The sequence below is a fragment of the Pleurodeles waltl genome, chromosome 11, assembly GCF_031143425.1.
Source record: "Pleurodeles waltl isolate 20211129_DDA chromosome 11, aPleWal1.hap1.20221129, whole genome shotgun sequence".
Lineage (NCBI taxonomy): Eukaryota > Metazoa > Chordata > Amphibia > Caudata > Salamandridae > Pleurodeles > Pleurodeles waltl.
In genome coordinates, this window is record NC_090450.1 from 1,023,395,016 (window position 1) to 1,023,414,257 (window position 19,242).

Consider the following 19,242-nt stretch of genomic DNA (forward strand, 5'->3'; position numbering starts at 1 on the left):
AGGAGGCTTGAGAGGTGGATCGGATGCAGGACTCCGGGGGGCAGCTAAACCGATTAGATATCCATCTTCCATTTCCATTGCCAGCGATCAGGATCCTCGTCTGAAATTAACTGCACACCAGTGTGCTTTACTCACACGTGCACTTGGTTAAACTGTTACCTCAGCCCTGATTGCTAACAAGTCATCAAAGCTCTGTACTCTTGCAGTCTGAAGTGGCTTCAGGAGTCACAGAACTCCTAAATAAATTAAAAGATGCTTGTCCCAAAATGAAATTCAGTATTATAGTAAGCCTCAAATCAGGTCTGCAGCCACTGCCCTGCCCAGCCCTTCCCCCACCCAGTCACACCCCTGCCCAGCCCCTCCTTCACCCAGCCAGTCCCCTGCCCAGTCTCTCCCCTGCCCAGCTCCTACTCTGCCCAGCCCCTCCCCTGCCCACCTCCACCCCCACCCAGCCGCTCCCCAGCCTAGGCACCCCCGCCCAACCTCTCCCCTGCCCAGTCACTGCTTAGCCTAGCCACTCCCCAGCCTAGCTACTCCCTGACCAGCCACTCCTCTGCCCAGCCACTCGCCAGCCTAGCTACTCCTCTGCCCAGCCATTCATTTGCCCATCCACTGCCCTGGCTCTCCCCAGTCCAGTCACTCTCTAGCATAGCCACACCCCTGCCTAGCCACTCCTCTTCCCAGCTACTCCCCCGCCCAGTCGCTCCCTAGCCTAGCCACTCCCCAGCCTAGCCACTTCCTTTGCTCAGCTAGTCCTCTGCCCAAAATTCAGCAATGTTCCTAAAGCTCCATCTTGGTGGTGCTTCCACACGCCGTGGACCTTGCGCTGTCTTTGTGGAATAAGTGTGAGGTGCATGTCGCTTTCCCCGCTCTGGCAGGATCACATGGTTTGTCAGAGTGGTTGAGATGAGCATCACTTATCACGATAATAAGTAAATTGGGCTAATTATGCTGCTATGTTTAAAGGTCACTCTTTCCTGATCCATCACATCCAGCAGGGCCACTTACTGTGGAGTTTGATTGGATCTGATGGTTCTCGTTCAACGACACATTCTTCTGATTGCGTAGACATGCTCTTCGCTTCACACCCAAGCGGCTAATCCTGGGTCTTCTTTGGTGGCGAAGCCCTCAAGATCCCAAGAAGGACCCCAAAGTGGCAGCGCTCAGGCCCTGCCAGAGGGAGATCATAATGCACTCCAATTTGATTGCTCCTTCAGCATTTATCTCATTAAATATCCTTCTGCTGAAGTGCGCACAGCATCCTGGATGTTCCAATCGCATTCTTGGTACAATGTCCGTGATGCAGGGATTTTCACAATAACAGAAGACTCTTAAGGAACTTTTAAAGAAGAATGTGAGGAATATGCATTATTCAGGTGCAGCAAACTCACCCTGAAAGGCGTTCTCATTTATGTCACTAGACTCTACACGCTACAGCACTGATTATCTTTCGACAGGGCCGATATACTGAGGACCGTGTACATCAGAGGCTGAATATCCTAAACGTATGCAAGTCATCAAACCTATCTGATTTCCTCTGGGCAGAAGTAACAAGAACAGGAGTACATTTGACCCACCTCTGCTCTTTTGCCTTATTTGGACCCTGAATGCTGGATGCCACTGAGGGTGTCTGAGTCCCATGTCCCGACTCAGTCCTCATGAGCTTCTTGTTAAAGACAGAACCCTTGCTATAGAGATGCAACAAGCACATGTCAAGCAAGAGACTGCCAGCTCCAAGCTGCACTGAATGTGAACTACACAAGGGCTTTCTAGCCGCATGTCACACGTCTGAAACATGACTACCGATGGCCACAGGACAGCAGTGTGCAGTTTCTGGATACCCCAGGAGTTAACACTACTTCTCCCAATGCCATGCTTTGACTAACAAAGAAGGCTTCAAGCACATAGACACAGGGTCCTACAGGCAGATGCAATTAAATATAGCCTAGTTACCTCAAAGCATGACTTCTGGGTGGTAGGAGCTGACTGTCTCCCATCATCATGTGAGACTGTAATCTGTGAGTAGGCAGACCAGCTAAAAACCTCATGGAGAACTGGTTGAAAAGATGCATGCTTTGGGACTACGGAAAGAAATCATACATCTGGCTTCACTCAAAAGGAAGTGTGCGGCCTCAAGCATGGTTCAAGCATTCATCGATCACCTGGCATGCCTCCAACTCATGCACCAGTCTCTTCCAGTGCTTACTGGAGCCGTTGGTTGCAGGTTCGGCCCACCAGCTGTAATTTTTGGGACCCGCACTTAATTTTTCTAAAGACTTTGATACAGAGTTAGAGATAAAAACACAGAAGGTGAAAGAACAGCGAACAGAAACAATGGAATAGTGACAAAGAGAATAAACAGAGATGAAAATGACCTGTAAGAGTGAGCTAAAGAGGTAGGGAGTGCCCAGTGGTGGATTAAAGGGGCAGGATGTGGAATCCAGACCTGGCAGCCTTGGTACTCGGCACCCCAATCTTCAATAGCACCGGCCGCGTGCTTCCAGGCAAAACTTGGGTCCTCAGCACTTATTGTTCTACAAATAAAGCAATGGTCTTGTCCAACACCTTGTCGAATCCCACCGCTGGGCAGAGAACTTCAACAAACTTTATGAAGCTAAAAAAAGAGCTGTCATTGTAATCTGACCCACAGACTCTCCGAGGTCATTTCTGCTCCAAAATAACAAGGGACCTGGTTTAGAGTCTGGCGGATGGGTTACTCAGTCACAAATATGGCGGCCATCCCGTCTGCTGTACTATGATTCCCATAGGATGTAATGGGATCACATGATGGTGGATAGGACGTCCGTCACATTTGTGATGGAGTAACTCGTCCGCCAAACTCTAATCCAGGCCCTAGGACTTGACAAGAAGGATCCACTGCTACAGAGAAGAAACACCTCTCTACACTGATAAGGGATACCTGGACCTGGTGCAGAGTGTAAGTACCCCTTGGTGCCCACTACAAGCCAGGCCAGCCTCCTACAGGGATCCACTGTTACAGAGAAGAAACACTCTGGAGTGAGCTTTTCCTCAGCTCGTGGAACGGGCAGCAGGGGACGCAAGCAGGACACGTAGTAACAGAATATAGACGAGGCCCCTCTGCTCAAAAGCAAACAGTGCCCATTGCAAGACTCAGCAGAGCGGACACCACAGGAATGAATTACAAAAACCCAACTAAATGCACCTCTGGAGACCCGATCCCAACAAATGAGATATGAACCATCCTCCAAGAAACGGCAAAGCCTGAAATGATGACACAATCTTGTGAAGTCCTTTCGGACTTGTTGAAAACAAAGATACTAACCACGCCCAACACTGTAGGAGCGATGTGTCCTTGACAGTGACCCCTTTCCCTCTACTGATTGTGGTTTATCGATTCAAAAGGATGCTAGCTTCATCATTCAATTTGAGGTTTTGATTGGCACGGGCACAATATTTCCCTTTTCTGCAGCTCAGCCTTGAAGTTTAGTACCTACGTGTGTTTCCTATAAAGTACACGAGGACATCTATAAGTTTCTAGATGAAGAGATTTTGATATTTCTGACCACAACTTCATGCTTTTATGAGTTGTGAAAAGACCCTGAGTGGTCACTTTATGTTGCTGAAGACAGTACCTGAGGAATCAGGTAAGCAAGCAGATGAAATCCTTTGTTATTGTAATGCTATGTTACATCCTGTAAGCCCTAATAAGCCTCTCCTTCATTCTTGAAAGACTGCACTCCTCTCTATAAGTGCACACTTTGTGATGCGCCTCATCATAATGTCATGAGTGTTCACCATTTTCCCACTAAATGTTTTTCATGGTTGTTAGGTGAAACCTACCAGACTACACAGCTCTCTGGTTGCAAAAGACCTGTCGCCAGCTTACCAGATATTAAACATTGCTTACTACTGGTTGACATTATTATTATGCTCATTGTCTTGTTTCTTATTCGATGGCTTGCCTTCTCCATCTTGTGCCGGTCCTTTCTCTGGACACAGCCCTGTTACTTGGGCCCTTCATTGCACACTTTGGAAGAATTACTTTTTTCTTCTTACTTAAGCACTCCACAAGAGTGCTGTTGTGACTCTGTCGTCCCATCTCTAGGGGGCGCTGTAAGGGGACTGTCAGTAGCCTGGGAATCACCTTGAACACTTATCTAGAGTCCCTTGCTGACTCCCGTTTGGTTCTCTTTTCGCTATTGTATACTTGTGTAGTACTACATTTGCTTCCTGGGACTGCAATTCCCATAATGCACAGCCAGGTGGTCAGGAAAGCCTGGATTCTGCTATACATTGTTTTCTATGGGAGAAGTCCATTTGCTCCTTTTCACCGGATCCTCTGCTCCAGGACTTGTGAGTGTCTGAAAATACACAAACCTGAGACCTCTCCTGTGCAGCCCAGTCATGTGATTCCACCTGGGGATTTCTGCAGCTTGGAACTGCTTATAAGCAGCCATTTCCTCAAGATCCCCGTCGTGCGTTGGAGTCTGATTCCTTTGTGTTACAGACCCTTTATCGGGTGGTGTTCCGGTCTTGTTCCTGTTCTGTTCCTGCTTGAACCTGTTTCCTGTTTCTCTGCCCTGCTCCTGATTGTTCCAGCCAGAGTCTGCTCCCTATCTCTTAGCCTTGTACCTGTTTGTTTCTTCCAGAGCCTGCTCCCTGTTTCTTGGCCCTGCTCCTGCCTTGTTTCAGCCTGAACCTGCTCTCTGTTTCCTAGTCCTGTTTACTGCTTATTCCTATTCCCTGTATTCCAGCCCTGCCCATGCCTAATACAGCCAGAGCCTGCTCTCAGTTTCCCAGTCCTGTTTCTGCTTCTCCAGGCAGAGCTTGTGCTCTGTTTTCCAGTCCTAGTCCCACCTTTGCTTCAGCCTGAGCCTGTTCCCAGTTCTTGCCTCTGTCTCTTAGTTTGTTCCTTCTGTTTCCGTTTCCTCTTGGTATTTGTGTCTGGTAAGTGTTCTATCAGCCTTTACCAGTGTATAAGTGTCCTCCTTTGTACTGGGATTGGCTCCTGGGTTCCAGGAGGCAATCCTAGCCCCCATCCTCATCTAGTGTTATATGTTGTCTTTCGTGCCTAACAGTGACAGTGTGCTATTGCTGTTTTCTCAGGAATCGCCACTGTGTTTCCAGCTGGACCCACAAGAGCTTGTCTTGCGTATGTAAGTACAATCCTTGTTTGTGCTCTAGGGTCCAGAGACAGAATCACTTCTGCTGCCTCCTTTCTATGGGGCTGGCAGGGTGACTATCTGTAAGAGCAAACTACACAGAGGTATGGACATTCCCTGTTGCTGTGGGAGGTTCTGAACCATACCCTGTGTACAAACCCAGTGTGTTTGTCCATTATTAATCTGTTTCCTATTTGTTCGCACAAGGGTTGCTCTGCTTTTACTTTCCTGTGCCTGTCCATAGCTGTCGTTTTCTGTGTATTCCTTTAGCTGCTCTTCGGCCTCAGTACTTCACCTCTTTGGGATATTCTATGACCTCAAGGGGTGCCCCAACCAGAGTCCTGATCAGACCCGCCTGAAACCGTGACAAGTACATGTGTTTTCCAGCTGTCTCCCTCGTGTGCTTTCTTTACCTCACCCAAACCTGTGTTGCTGTCACCCAAATCCTTCTCTCTCCTCTATGTTGTGCTTTCTCACCTGTGTGCCTCTCACTCTCCACTGTACCTTCCACATTGATAACTCTCACACATGTTTCTCCCCTACTCTCAGGTTCTTCTCCCGCCCTCTGTGTTGCTTTCTGCACCAGCAACCTCAGTGTTCCTTCCCACCACCCACAACCCTCCATGTTGCGTTTCCCATCAAAATAAAAAAATATGCTTTTGTGCTACTTTTTTCCCCATCCATCTTGGATTAGTGAATTAGAAAAACGGCTCCTGCATCACTTTCTAAGCATGCACACAAACAGTGATTCATGAGCTTGCCTACAAAACATGACACGGCTGCAGCAGCAGCTTCACTGCACTTTTTGTCTCTTTAGACCACCTGCACACCATCACTAAAAATCATTGGCAAAGTTGGCAGGTCCCAAAGGTAAGACATATTGTTTTGACAATGCTTGTTTCTCCTAAGAATTAAGACCAATTGCCCATGCTCTGCGGAAGTGTGTTCTCCCTCAATACCACCTAAGTCTGATTTCTGTGATTCTTTTCTTATGGATCCGATTTAGATCTTTGCAGACAAGTTACTCTGTTACAATGGTGACGGCTATCCCGTCCACCTAAGTATAAATTCCATTATATCCTATGGGATTTATATTTTGGTGGACAGGATATCTGTGACTGCTGTAATGGAGTAATTCATTCAAAAGAGATCTAAATCAGGCCCAGATCTGATTTTATTACCGTTTTCTTCTTGGACATCCCTACTGAATCTCAGTCCTGACTATGACCTGCTTTTTGACAAGGGTCAAAATGCTGTCGGTCTTTTCCATGCTAGCCAGATTTGATAGGCTCATGTCTGATTTGTAATCTGGAAGCTCTGGAAACCAGTCTAGTTTTCTGATGTTTGGTTCTATGGCCCTGTTTTCAAATTGTCTGTTTTTTTCATGTTTTGTGTGAATTACTCATAACATCAAGCACATTTTTTTAACAGTTCACTATTGGCTGATCCACCTCTTTACACTTTGAACATTTCAAGTTGTTTTTTTTGTTTTCCTGACACCCAGTAGTATGTGTCTTCTAACACATGCTTAACATCACTCTTAATATATTCCTAGGGAATGTGACCTTGCAATAAGTACACTAAAGTATCCACAAAATCATTGCCTTCTAAATGTGTATAGAGAACCAATTTATTTGTTTTTCTTGATTACTCCAGCTTCCTATATGAACTTCGGGCTATGCCTTTATGCTGAATTACACACATGTGAACACATCTGGTGCCCCTCCCCTGAAAGACTGCATTTGGTGTCCCATGGCCGTGCAAGAACATGCTAGGAGAAGCAAATGGACTAGTGTAAAACATCTGGGTATCCACAATTCTGAAACTGTCATAGTGCCTAAAAGATGCTTCTGGGAGCAGTGATACCTTTTGTTGGGGGCTGTATGGATCCTCCAACCCTTCACCTGGCTCAGTTCTGTGTCCGAGATCTCCAGCTGCAGGGGAAGGCGAGGCAGCCAGACGGCTATCTCCAGCTGGGCCGTGAAGTGCTGATAAGTGAAGTTCACAATGGCGTCCACTTTGCTTTTCATTTCTTTGCCATTAACAAATATGGAATCACATTCTTCAGTAACCTGGAAAATGAAACACAAGTGAGTGAACAACAAGAATATTTAGAGACATAAAAAATAGTTTATTTTCACTGTAATTGTCAGTTCAATGTGTTTAGAGCAGTGCAGAAAGGAATAAATCCTGGAACATCGTTCATAAGAAGCTGGTAGATGGTCATTCTATGGCATAAGAAGCTAATAGCTGGTCATTCTGGCATAAGAGATGACAAGTGGTCACTCTCTGGCATAAGACGCTGATAGGTGGTCACTCTCTGGCATAAGAGGTTGGAAGGTGGTCACTCTGGCATAACAGGCTGACAGATGGTACCTCTAGCATAAGAGGCTGGCAGGTGGTCACCCTGGCATATGAGGCTGACAGATGGTCACTCTCCCACATAAGAGGCTGACAGGTGGTCATGCTGGCTTAAGAGGCTGGCAGGTGGTCTCTCTCTGGCATAAGAGGCTCGACGGTGGCCACTCTCTCACTTAACAGACTGACAAATGATCATTCTAACACATAAGAGGCTGACAAGTGTTCAGAGAAAGAGAGAGGGGGAGAGTGAGAATGAGAGAGAGGGCAAGAGAAAGAGAGGGAGAGAGAGAGTGATAGAAAGAGGGAGAGAGAGGAGAGAAGAGAGGACAGAGGGGAGAGAGAGGGGAGAAGAGATGGGGAGAGACAGAGAGAGAGAGGGGAAGGGAGAAAAAGGGAGAGAGAGAGAATTCATGTAGAAAAAGAGATAAACTAGAGAGAAGTAAAGGTTGTGAGAGGTAGAGATAGACAGATCTGATGGAAAACAGAGACATGAAAAGTAAGGGGAGAGCAAGATGAGAAGAACTAAAGAAAGACTGGTCAGGTAAAGAGAGTAATAGGAAAGAGAAAAATGTCTCTACCTTGAAGCGTACAGAGGAATTTGGTAGAGTGTGAAAAGAGGACACATGTAAAATATAAAAAAGAGAGGACAGGTAGAGAGTTGTATGAGGAAGAGATGGTGAGAAAGAGAGATCTACAAAGCAAGGTTGAGAGGGATAGTTGAGTTGGAGGGGTGAGTTGAAATGGAGAAGGAAGTCCAGAGAGAAAGCATCAGGGAGAGAGACGAGAGGATGATGGAGTAAAAGGGGTAGAGGCACAGAAACGGAGGTAGCCAGAAAGGAGAAATATTTTTAGAGGTGATGGAAAGGCAATAGAGGTAGAACGAGAACAAAGCGAGATGGGGAGATGAGGTAATAAACTGATGGTGATGTAAATTAAGAGGGTAGGTGGTGAGAGGGATTGATAGGGTAGAAAGAGGTGAAGTAGTGATGGGATGGGAGGTAGGGACAGAGGGGGAAAAAAGGGGTGAGAGAGTGTTGAGGTGTAAAAAGGGCTGACAGAAAGGCAGAAATACATAAGGTAGTAGAGACTTTGAGAGATAGAGAGGGAGAGAGAAGGAGGGGTGGTAAAGACAGAGATGAGATTAAGTGACAAGTGAAGTAGATGAGAGATGGGAGTTCATCTGGAAAAAGATCAGAGAGATACAGAGAGGCATAAGGCAGAGAGAGCTGCAGTAGAAAGAGTGATCAGACAGGTAGCTATAGATGTAGGTGCAGAGAGTGAGAACGAGTGACAGCGAGGGGCGGGTGGAAGAGCGCGGAGAAGAGGGAGGTATATTGAAACACAGGTGAAGTAGCCAAAACTGAGGTAGAGACAACTGAGACAGAGGGAGCGGATGAAGGTAAAAAGAGGAGCAAAGATAGAGAGAGGTTAGGAGAACCAGTTAAAGTAGAAGACATGGGGTGGAGTAAGAAGTGAGAAATCACACAGAAATTCATTTTTCAATGTAATTGCCACCAACTGCATGAGAGTGCGAGGGCTTTGCTGCACAGCAACCAAAGATAATGTTTGTGTGTGCTGCACAAGGGGGACAAAGCTGCAGAGGCTGTCTAGCATCATGCACAACCTTTGCACCAAGGTGCAGAAGCATACACACACACACACACACAAAGGGGACAAAGCTGTAGAGTCTCCCTAGCATCATGTACAACCTTCGCACCAAGGGGCAGAGGCACACACACACACACACACAAAGGGGACAAAGCTGTAGAGTCTGCCTAGCATCATGCACAACCTTCGCACCAAGGTGCAGAGGCATAAACACACACACACACACACACACACAAGGCGGACAAAGCTGCAGAGGCTGTCTAGCATCATGCACAACCTTTGCCCCAAGGTGTGTGTGTGTGTGTGCTGCACAAGGGAGACAAAGCTGCAGAGGCTGCTAGCATCATGCACAACCTTCGCACCAAGGTGCGGGTGTGTGTGTGTGAGGGTGGGTGTGTGTCTGTGTGCTGTCTACCACGTGATTTGTACTAGAAGCAAACCTTTCTTGTACACAACCCCATACCTAGACAATTCCTAAACAGTGCATACTTTGTGTGTGTGTTATGGCATGGCAAGCAAAAAACTGATGGATTAAACCCAGATCTGTGACTGGGGTGAATGTTTGATTTCTTCTGCATTCCGTCCAGCATTTGTTGCCCCAAGTGGGAAGGGTATTTCCCAGATGTAGGGTATGCCCAGACGTGGGTCCCGTGCTTGCTATGCCACCAGATTCAAGCTAGCCTGGCTGATGAAGGGTGATACCCTGAAACCGGTCGCAGGATGCTTGTTTCTGGTCCAGGGAAGACCTGGCCTGGCAGTTTAGGCTGGACTGTTCCCATGGGGAACAGGGTCAAGACTGATTTGCATATGGCTGGGTCCAAACTGGAATGGCATGGCAAGCAAAAAAGATGATGGATTAAACCCAGATCTGTGACTGGGGGAGAATGTTTGATTTATTCTGCATTCCGTCCATCATCTATTGTTTTTGCATATGTTATGCAGTGCAGCTCACATGCAATGTATATAATCCATCCCTGCAGAGACCAGCATAAAAGATATAAAAATACTAGTAATTGTGAGCTGGGCCAGGCTGAGAGACCAATCTCCCAATGAAGGCTATTGGCATTAAGGCATGCAGACTTGGCATAGATATTTTAAAATGTACGCTGTAGATCAGTGAATTGTAACACAGATAGGGGGTACATGAATCAGGTAAGCATGTGTGATTAAATATGACTGGGGTTTAGTAGGATTCACACTTTTATTTACTTTCTTCACTGAGTTCCCAATAATTCTTAAAGTATTTGTAGGTGAATAGCTTGTAATGAATATTAGCCTGCTGTGAAGTATCAGTATTTGTGTGTGTGTGTACTGATACTGGAGCTCAGGCAGGGTCTGCACTTTCACCTGCAGCTAGGAGATCCTTTGACACAAGTGTAATTCTGAATGACCTTCTCCTTCCTGCTTCTAACGGAGCCCTGTTTCTGTGGGTCCGGCTATTCCGGGCCGTCAGCTCTCTCGAGCATGTTAGCATCTTGTGATAGACCAATTTCTGGGGCCATCTGTAGGAAAGAACCATCTTGCCTGGCATGTTACCCCCATATTTCACTGTATATATGTTGTTTTAGTCTATATGTCACTGGGACCCTGCTAGGCAGGGCCCCAGTGCTCATAAGTATGTGCCCTGTATGTGTTCCTGTGTGATGCCTATGGGCTGCAGCATTTCTTTTGCCACCCATAGGGAGCTCTGACAATTCTTGCACAGGCCTGCCAGTGCAGCCTGAGTGAAATAACGTCCACGTTATTTCACAGCCATTTACCACAAAGCTACTTAGTGTGTGGGCACTCTGGAACTAGCCAAGGTGCCCCCACATCGTTCAGGGCAAATTCCCCGAACTTTGTGAGTGCGGGAACACCATTACACACGTGCACTGTACATAGGTCACTACCTATGTACAGCGTCACAATGGTAACTCCGAACATGGCCATGTAACATGTCTAAGATCATGGAATTGTCACCCCAATGCCATTCTGGCACTGGGGGAACAAGTCCATGATCCCCCGGGTCTCTAGCATAGTACCCGGGTACTGCCAAACTGCCTTTCCGGGGTCTCCACTGCAGCAGCTGCTGCTGCCAACCCCTCAGACAGGTTTCTGCCCTCCTAGGGTCCAGGCAGCCCTGGCCCAGGAAGGCAGAACAAAGGACTTCCTCTGAGAGGGGGTGTAACACTCTCTCCCTTTGGAAATAGGTGTGAGGACTGGGGAGGAGTAGCCTCCCCTAGCCTCTGGAAATGCTTTGATGGGCACAGATGGTGCCCATCTCTGCATAAGCCAGTCTACACCGGTTCAGGGATCCCCCAGCCCTGCTCTGGCATGAAACTGGACAAAGGAAAGGGGAGTGACCACTCCCCTGACCTGCACCTCCCAGGGGAGGTGCCCAGAGCTCCCCCAGTGTGTACCAGAACTCTGCCATCTTGGAAACAGAGGTGTCTGTGGCACACTGGACTGCTCTGAGAGGCCAGTGCCAGCAGGTGACGTCAGAGGCTCCTTCTGATAGGCTCTTACCTCCTTCATAGGTAGCCAAACCTCCTTTTCTGGCTATTTAGGGTCTCTGCTTTGGGGATCTCACCGGATAACGAATGCAAGAGCTCACCAGAGTTCCTCTGCATCTCCTTCTTCACCTTCTGCCAAAGGATCGACTGCTGACTGCTCAGGACGCCTGCAAAACCGCAACAAAGTAGCAAGACGACTAGTAGCAACCTTGTATCGCTTCATCCTGCCGGCTTTCTCGACTGTTTGCAGGTGGTGCATGCACTGGGGGTAGCCTGCCTCCTCTCTGCACCAGGAGCTCTGAAGAAATCTCCCGTGGGTCAACGGAATCTTCCCCCTTCAACCGCAGGCAACAAAAGACTGCATCACCGGTCCTCTGGGTCCCCTCTCAGCATGACGAGCGTGGTCCCTGGAACTCAGCAACTCTGTCCAAGTGACTCCCACAGTCCAGTGACTCTTCAGTCCAAGTTTGGTGGAGGTAAGTCCTTGGCTCCCCACTCTAGACTGCATTGCTGGGTACTGCGTGATTTGCAGCGGCTCCGGCTCCTGTGCACCCTTCCAGGATTTCCTTTGTGCACAGCCAAGCCTGGGTCCCCGACACTCTAACCTGCAGTGCACAACCTTCTGAGTTGTCCTCCGGCGTCGTGGGATTCCCTTTTCTGACTTCGGATGGACTCCAGTTCACTTTTCTTCTAAGTGCCTGTTCAGGTCCTTCTGCGGGAGCTGCCTGCTTTTGTGAGGGCTCCCTACGTTGCTGGGCACCCCCTCTGTCTCCCCATCCAAGTGGCAACATCCTGGTCCCTCCTGGGCCACATCAGCATCCAAAAAACCCTAACCACAACCCTTGCAGCTAGCAAGGTTTGTTTGCAGTCTTTCTGCGTGGGAACACCTCTGCAAGCTTCTTCACGATGTAGGACATCCATCCTCCAAAGGGAAAGTTCCTAGTCCTCTTAGTTCTTGCAGAACACCAAGCTTCTTCCAACCAGTGGCAGCTTCCTTGCACCCTCAGCTGGCATTTCCTGGGCTCCTGCCCACTGTCAACACTGTCGCAACTCTTGGACTTGGTCCCCTTGTCTTACAGGTACTCAGGTCTGGAAATCCACTGTTGTTGCATTGCTGGTGTTTGTTCTTCTTGCAGAATCCCCCTATCATGACTTCTGTGCTCTCTGGGGGTAATATGTGCACTTCACACCTACATTTCAGGGTCTTGGGGTGGGCTATTTTTCTAACCCTCACTGTTTTCTTACAGTCCCAGCGACTCTCTACAAGCTCACATAGGTTTGGGGTCCATTTGTGGTTCGCATTCCACTTTTGGAGTACATGGTTTGTGTTGCCCCTATACCTATGTGCTCCTATTGCAATCTACTGCAACTTTACATTGCTTGCATTACTTCTTTTTGCTATTACTGCATATTTTGGGTATTGTGTACATATATCTTGTGTATATTTGGCATCCTCATACTGAGGGTACTCACTGAGATACTTTTGGCATATTGTCATAAAAATAAAGTACCTTTATTTTTAGTATATCTGTGTATTGTGTTTTCTTATGATATTGTGCATATGACACCAGTGGTATAGTAGGAGCTTTGCATGTCTCCTAGTTCAGCCTAAGCTGCTCTGCTATAGCTACCTTCTATCAGCCTAAGCTGCTAGAAACACCTCTTCTACACTAATAAGGGATAACTGGACCTGGCACTAGGTGTAAGTACCTCTGGTACCCACTACAAGCCAGGTCAGCCTCCTACACCATCACACCCACTCATCTGCCGGTGATGATATCATGGTTCATCCAGATGGGTCACCCACATTGTGAAGCTTCAGCAGTGAGATCACCCATTTGCTCTGATTCCTCCTGTGCTAGTACTGCTTGTGCTCACAGAGAGGCACCAGGGGGTGGTCACTTCACTGCCACAACCTGGGAAGGCTGAAGCTTCACAAAGGAAAATAAAACATGTTCACATGTTCCAGAATACTTGGGATCGTATCTTCATATTGGCATCCAAAGTTTGGTTCATTTCTGTCCTGTGCAGATCCAATGTGGTGAGCTGTGTTTTGTTAAGAAAAAAACAATAAAGATTTTGCAATCTTGCTTGGAGGTATTACACAACTATACCAGGTTGTTTTGCCCTTAATGGATATTTAGTACAGAATATTATTATGAAAAACATAAAATGAAAGTGCCTAATTCATTTAAAAGCAAATATCTTTATGCACGTATATGGAACTGCTATGTGTAAAACGCACCATGTAGGTATTATGGATTTTAGCAGAGGTCAGCTCGTCATTCGGTTATTAAAGAGGCGGCGAGGAGCAACGGCTGTGAGCAGGATTGACGCAGTCCTCCCCGTCGCCTGTACACAAGTGATCTCTGCAGGTCTAGTGCAGACATACAACGCTGAGCTACTGAAGCTGTGTACAGAGGCGCAGCGATTCTGCCTTTAGTGCCCGGGAATCCGGGGCGGTTACAACTCTCTCTTCTGTTAATTGTGACACTGAATAAGCCCTGCAATGATCCGGAGGACATACCGCAGAAGTAATCAACTCAGGAGCCCAGAGCAGGCATTAAAAGGGGGCATGCCATTGGTTACAATGGGCCCCTATGTACTGTTCAGGATTAGCGCCAAAGGTTGGACCCCTGTGTACTGTTCGGGATTAGCGCCAAAAGTTTGGCACTAACCCTCAACAGTACGTCAATAGAGTCAGAACTTCTGATGCTATTGCCCCCTACCCTGGTGCACCATATTTTAAATACGGTGCACACATGGTGGCTGTAGGGGGGCACTGGGGCTGCAAGAAAAGTGGTGCTGCATGTAATGTAGCGCCACATTTTTTAAATCTGGTCCGAGTGTTCCATTTTCCTATTTTCTTGATATACCTGTGATACTTCTTGATAGATCTATCATGTCAACTACCTTCAGTTCTACCGTTTCTTTCTCCCTTTTGCTGCACTTCAGCCTGGAGATAAAAGACAAGTTATGTTGTATTATATGTATTTCTAGAGTTCACTTATGCGAAGCTTCTCGTGGGAAGTCAGGTGATATAAGTAGCCTGAGAAGCTAGAGAAAGAAGATATGAGTTAGCCAGGATGTGATAGCTCTCCTGAATTAAATGACCATCGGTTCTGGCCGAACGGCAGCTGGCGGAAAATTCCTCTATGTGGCAGCCGCGATGGGGAGGATCTAGTTCATGACGCTCTACGCAGGAACTGATTGGTGGAGCATATGGTTTATTTGGCTGATAAAGTAAACCTGACAAGGACAGAAAGGTAGCAAAGTGTTGATGTAAGATTTTGCGGCTGATCACAAGGGCTTTGACATCAACCCTGGATGCATATGTAGCCGTGCAGGGTTCTTAAAATGGTGGCATCCTGTCACGTCTTGAGATGCAGACTATAAAGCGGGCAGCAGCTTTTTGCATAAGCTGAAGTCAAAAAAGTAATTTTTCAGAGGCGACTAAATAAACGGCCTTAGCGTAATCCTTCCAAGATTGACTCAAGACATTCTCTACGGGTACGTGCCATTTGCTGTCGATGCGCGGTAAAAGATCTTGAGTTGGCCAAAGTATACACCAGACACTTCTACTTGTCTGTCAAGTGATAGATTGGTGTTGAGAAGAATGCTCAGATTGTGGATTACTTTAAGTAGGAGGGAAGATGTAGGTTGCATAAATTCACACAAGAAGGCCATGAGCCAGAAAGGAGATGTTTTGAGCATTTGGCCAAAGTATTTCCATCGTGTGCAAGGTTCATGTTTGCACTTGGAGTAGGCAGGATAAATAGAAGTTGTCCACAAAGAAATAGGAGCCGCCCCCAGGTGTTGTGGGAGAGTGGATTCATCCTAGCAGGACACCACAGCTCAGTTGCGAGGGTGTGGATGGGAAGCTGGTAAATTGATCTGTTGAAGGTCGGATAGGAAAGATGTGATTCATTTGATGACTTGGCCGCCCAACCCATCCCTCCTAGGGTTTTACCAGGATGGAATGACATACGGTTTCCAAGACTGCTAACAGTTCCATAGGTCCCAGAGCCGCACTGTCTACGAGGAGTCGATGGCCATCAAAAGCCACCAGGATCACCAGCTCTGTGCCCTGCTGTCCAGACCCAGAATCCAGCTTGGAAGGCGCCTAAAGATCAGGGTCCTTGACAATATGCCGGATCTGTTTTCCCAGTTGTTTGACCGGTAACGGTAGATGAGAAATTGGCTGTAATTGTTGAGATCGTGTGGGTCAAGGGTGTTTTCTAAAATGGGTTTTCACATTGGTAAATTTTGCTCGTAATGGGGAAACTACCGAGCACTAAAGTACACTCATCATGTGTGAGTGTCTGTGGTATTTATACAGAGCATCCCTAGCCACAAGGCAGTGGGAGCTGAACAGGGTCAAAGACGGCGTGAGCACGCGAAAGCGGGGAGCCGCTGTGTGGATCATTGAGAGGTGGAGCTCCTACAAGAGGTGAGTACATAGGACTTTCAGCAAGAAATGTGTGAAAGGAAACAACACCGCAGAAAATACCTGGACGCCTACTAAAGGCATCGGCTGCATCTGTAACATTAAGGAACGGGATCTAGATAAGTAAACTTATGATATATTTACTTTTTATTTGACAGATTAGGATGCATTGGCCAGGCCCTGACAAGGTGGCAGAGTGCTGTACAAACAAAGCATCTTTATTTTGGGGTTCTGTGATTCCTCAGCCAAAGCCCACATTGCCAAGTGTGACTCTGCTGGAATGCAAGGACATGGAGGCTGAGAGGGCTCCTTGGCATGCGCCCTGAGACCCCTAGTTATGAGGATGTACTTAGGTGTCCCGACGTGCACTTCTGTTTGTAAATTAGCATGATGCAGGTTCAATTAACTGGTTTGAGACAGGTCTCCCTTCATCTGCATACGGTGATCGTCTCCATATTCACAGCACATTTGAGCAACATCTAAATGCAATGAAAGATGCTGTGAGCCCGGCTTCCTTGGACCTCACAAGGCTGCACTAAGCGGTGACCCTCTGGAAGGGATTCAGAACTTCACGCCTCTTCCTCGCCTGCTTACAGCAATACAAACTGAGTGCTCACCTTACTCATTCCTTCTTCTTCTTCAAAAATAAACTAGTATGTGACATTACCCTGGTAACTTTCCTGTGACAACTCCGACCATCTAGTCTGTGACCACTTTACGCACTTTCACGCCAGGGAATGGGGCGATGCTGATGCTGTAATCTGCTTTCCACTGCTTGGTGCCTGCTACATGACAAAACTTCTGTTCCATTTTCTTAAAACACAGAAGAGATCAGAATATGTAAGAGCACTGAGGGCTCTGCACTGCAGTGCGGTTGGGATTTGGCAATGCTACTTCTTAGCATAAAGTGCATGTTTGCATCTATTGTAGGATACAATCGTGGGTTTGCATTAAGTGCCCACTCCACCCCAAAGTGGAACTCAGTCAAAACTCACAGAATTTTAATGTAATTCTGCTGAATTTTGTGGAATCAAATTCCTCCAATTCTGCGCACCCCTTCCGAATAAAAGGCCAGTCTTAGCTCTGCAGGACAACAGCCATGCGAGAATTAAACCTCCAACTTGTAGTTTCCTGTGAGTTACCAGGGATAATGAGTTAATTTCCTGAGAAAGGAGACCTCCACTCTGGCCAGGGAATGCTACTTCCAATAGCGCATGGTTTTCACCATTTAGGTGGAAATATCCCACCTAGATCTGCCCAAATGTACCGCCGGCTTGGAGCACATGGTAAATGGTGTGCGGCAGTGGGTGATGGGAGAGCGGTGTATACTGCCTCTGGGGTGCAGTGTATTGTGAGTTGGTGATAATGAGATCCTTTTGGTTCCTGATGCACTCCGTAGAACTGTGATGTAATTGTTCGGGTGCGGTGAAAAGATTTCATGTTTATTATATTGGGTTCGCAGTTACAAGCAGAGCAGCAAAGACCTGTGAGACCAAGATCCGTGTGTGGCGTAGTCATTTACGAGTACCCAGGCTGGGGTGGATGCTACAATGGGGGGTGGCTCTTCCTGCTCCCCCCATGATGCTGTATCCGGTCCGTTGGGTCTGGGCACAGTAATTACCTGCAGCCACCACAGCCTCACATTGGACTTTGGGTCTGCTTTCTCCGGGCCTTGAAAGTCAGAGTTCTACCAAGAAAACAAGGTCAACCCAACAGAGACCACCCAACCTTCAGCTCCTTCAAAGACTTCTACATAAACAACCTAACACTTCAACTCATCTCTCACCCAATCAGTTCCTCATCAGACACCAAAACGCTTTTGACAACAACTATGTGAACATCAGCGCCCCAAAGAAAACATGCAAGTGCAAGCCAAAGGCTTCAGCACCCTGGTCTGTGCCCCAAAGAAAACATGCAAGTGCAAGCCAAAGCCTTCACCACCCTGGTCTGTGCCCCAATGAAAATATGCAAGTGAAAGCCATAGCCTTCACCACCCTGGTCTGCGCCCCAAAGAAAACATGCAAGTGCAAGCCAAAGCCTTCACCACCCTGGTCTGCACCCCAAAGAAAACATGCAACTGCAAGCCATAGCCTTCACCACCTTGTTCTGCGCCCCAATGAAAACATGCAACTGCAAGCCATAGCCTTCACCACCTTGTTCTGCGCCCCAAAGAAAACATGCAAGTGCATGCCAAAGCCTTCACCACCCTGGTCTACGCCCCAATGAAAACATGCAAGTGCAAGCCAAAGCCTTCACCACCCTGGTCTGCGCCCCAATGAAAACATGCAAGTGCAAGCCAAAGCCTTCACCACCCTGGTCTGCACCCCAAAGAAAACATGCAAGTGCAAGCCAAAGCCTTCACCACCCTGGTCTGCGCCCCAAAGAAAACATGCAAGTGCAAGCCAAAGGCTTCAGCACCCTGGTCTGTGCCCCAAAGAAAACATGCAAGTGCAAGCCAAAGACTTCACCACCCTGGTCTGTGCCCCAATGAAAACATGCAAGTGCAAGCCAAAGACTTCACCACCCTGGTCTGTGCCCCAATGAAAACATGCAACTGCAAGCCATAGCCTTCACCACCTTGTTCTGCGCCCCAATGAAAACATGCAACTGCAAGCCAAAGCCTTCACCACCCTGGTCTACGCCCCAATGAAAACATGCAAGTGCAAGCCAAAGACTTCACCAGCCTGGTCTGTGCCCCAATGAAAACATGCAAGTGCAAGCCAAAGACTTCACCACCCTGGTCTACGCCCCAATGAAAATATGCAAGTGCAAGCCAAAGCTGTCACCACCCTGGTCTGCGCCCCAATTAAAACATGCAAGTGCAAGCCAAAGCCTTCACCACCCTGGTCTGCGCCCCAATGAAAACATGCAAGTGCAAGCCAAAGCTGTCACCACCCTGGTCTGCGCCCCAATGAAAACATGCAAGTGCAAGCCAAAGCTGTCACCACCCTGGTCTGCGCCCCAATGAAAACATGCAAGTGCATGCCAAAGCCTTCACCACCCTGGTCTGCGCCCCAATGAAAACATGCAAGTGCAAGACAAAGCCTTCACCACTCTGGTCTGCGCCCCAAAGAAAACATGCAAGTGCAAGCCAAAGCCTTCACCACCCTGGTCTATGCCCCAATGAAAACATGCAAGTGCAAGCCAAAGCCAAAGCCTTCACCACCCTGGTCTGCGCCCCAATGAAAAC

General features: G+C 47.6%; 1 protein-coding gene across 1 annotated transcript in view; it reads right to left on the minus strand.

The window, feature by feature from the left end:
• TMEM132B (transmembrane protein 132B) overlaps positions 1-19,242 on the minus strand; it is an 816,836-nt gene that overhangs the window by 56,577 nt on the left and 741,017 nt on the right. Inside the window, exon 7 of the mRNA XM_069215373.1 lies at positions 7,011-7,216. Within this exon, the coding sequence (XP_069071474.1) occupies positions 7,011-7,216 (206 nt within the window). The remainder of the gene's footprint in view (positions 1-7,010; positions 7,217-19,242) is intronic.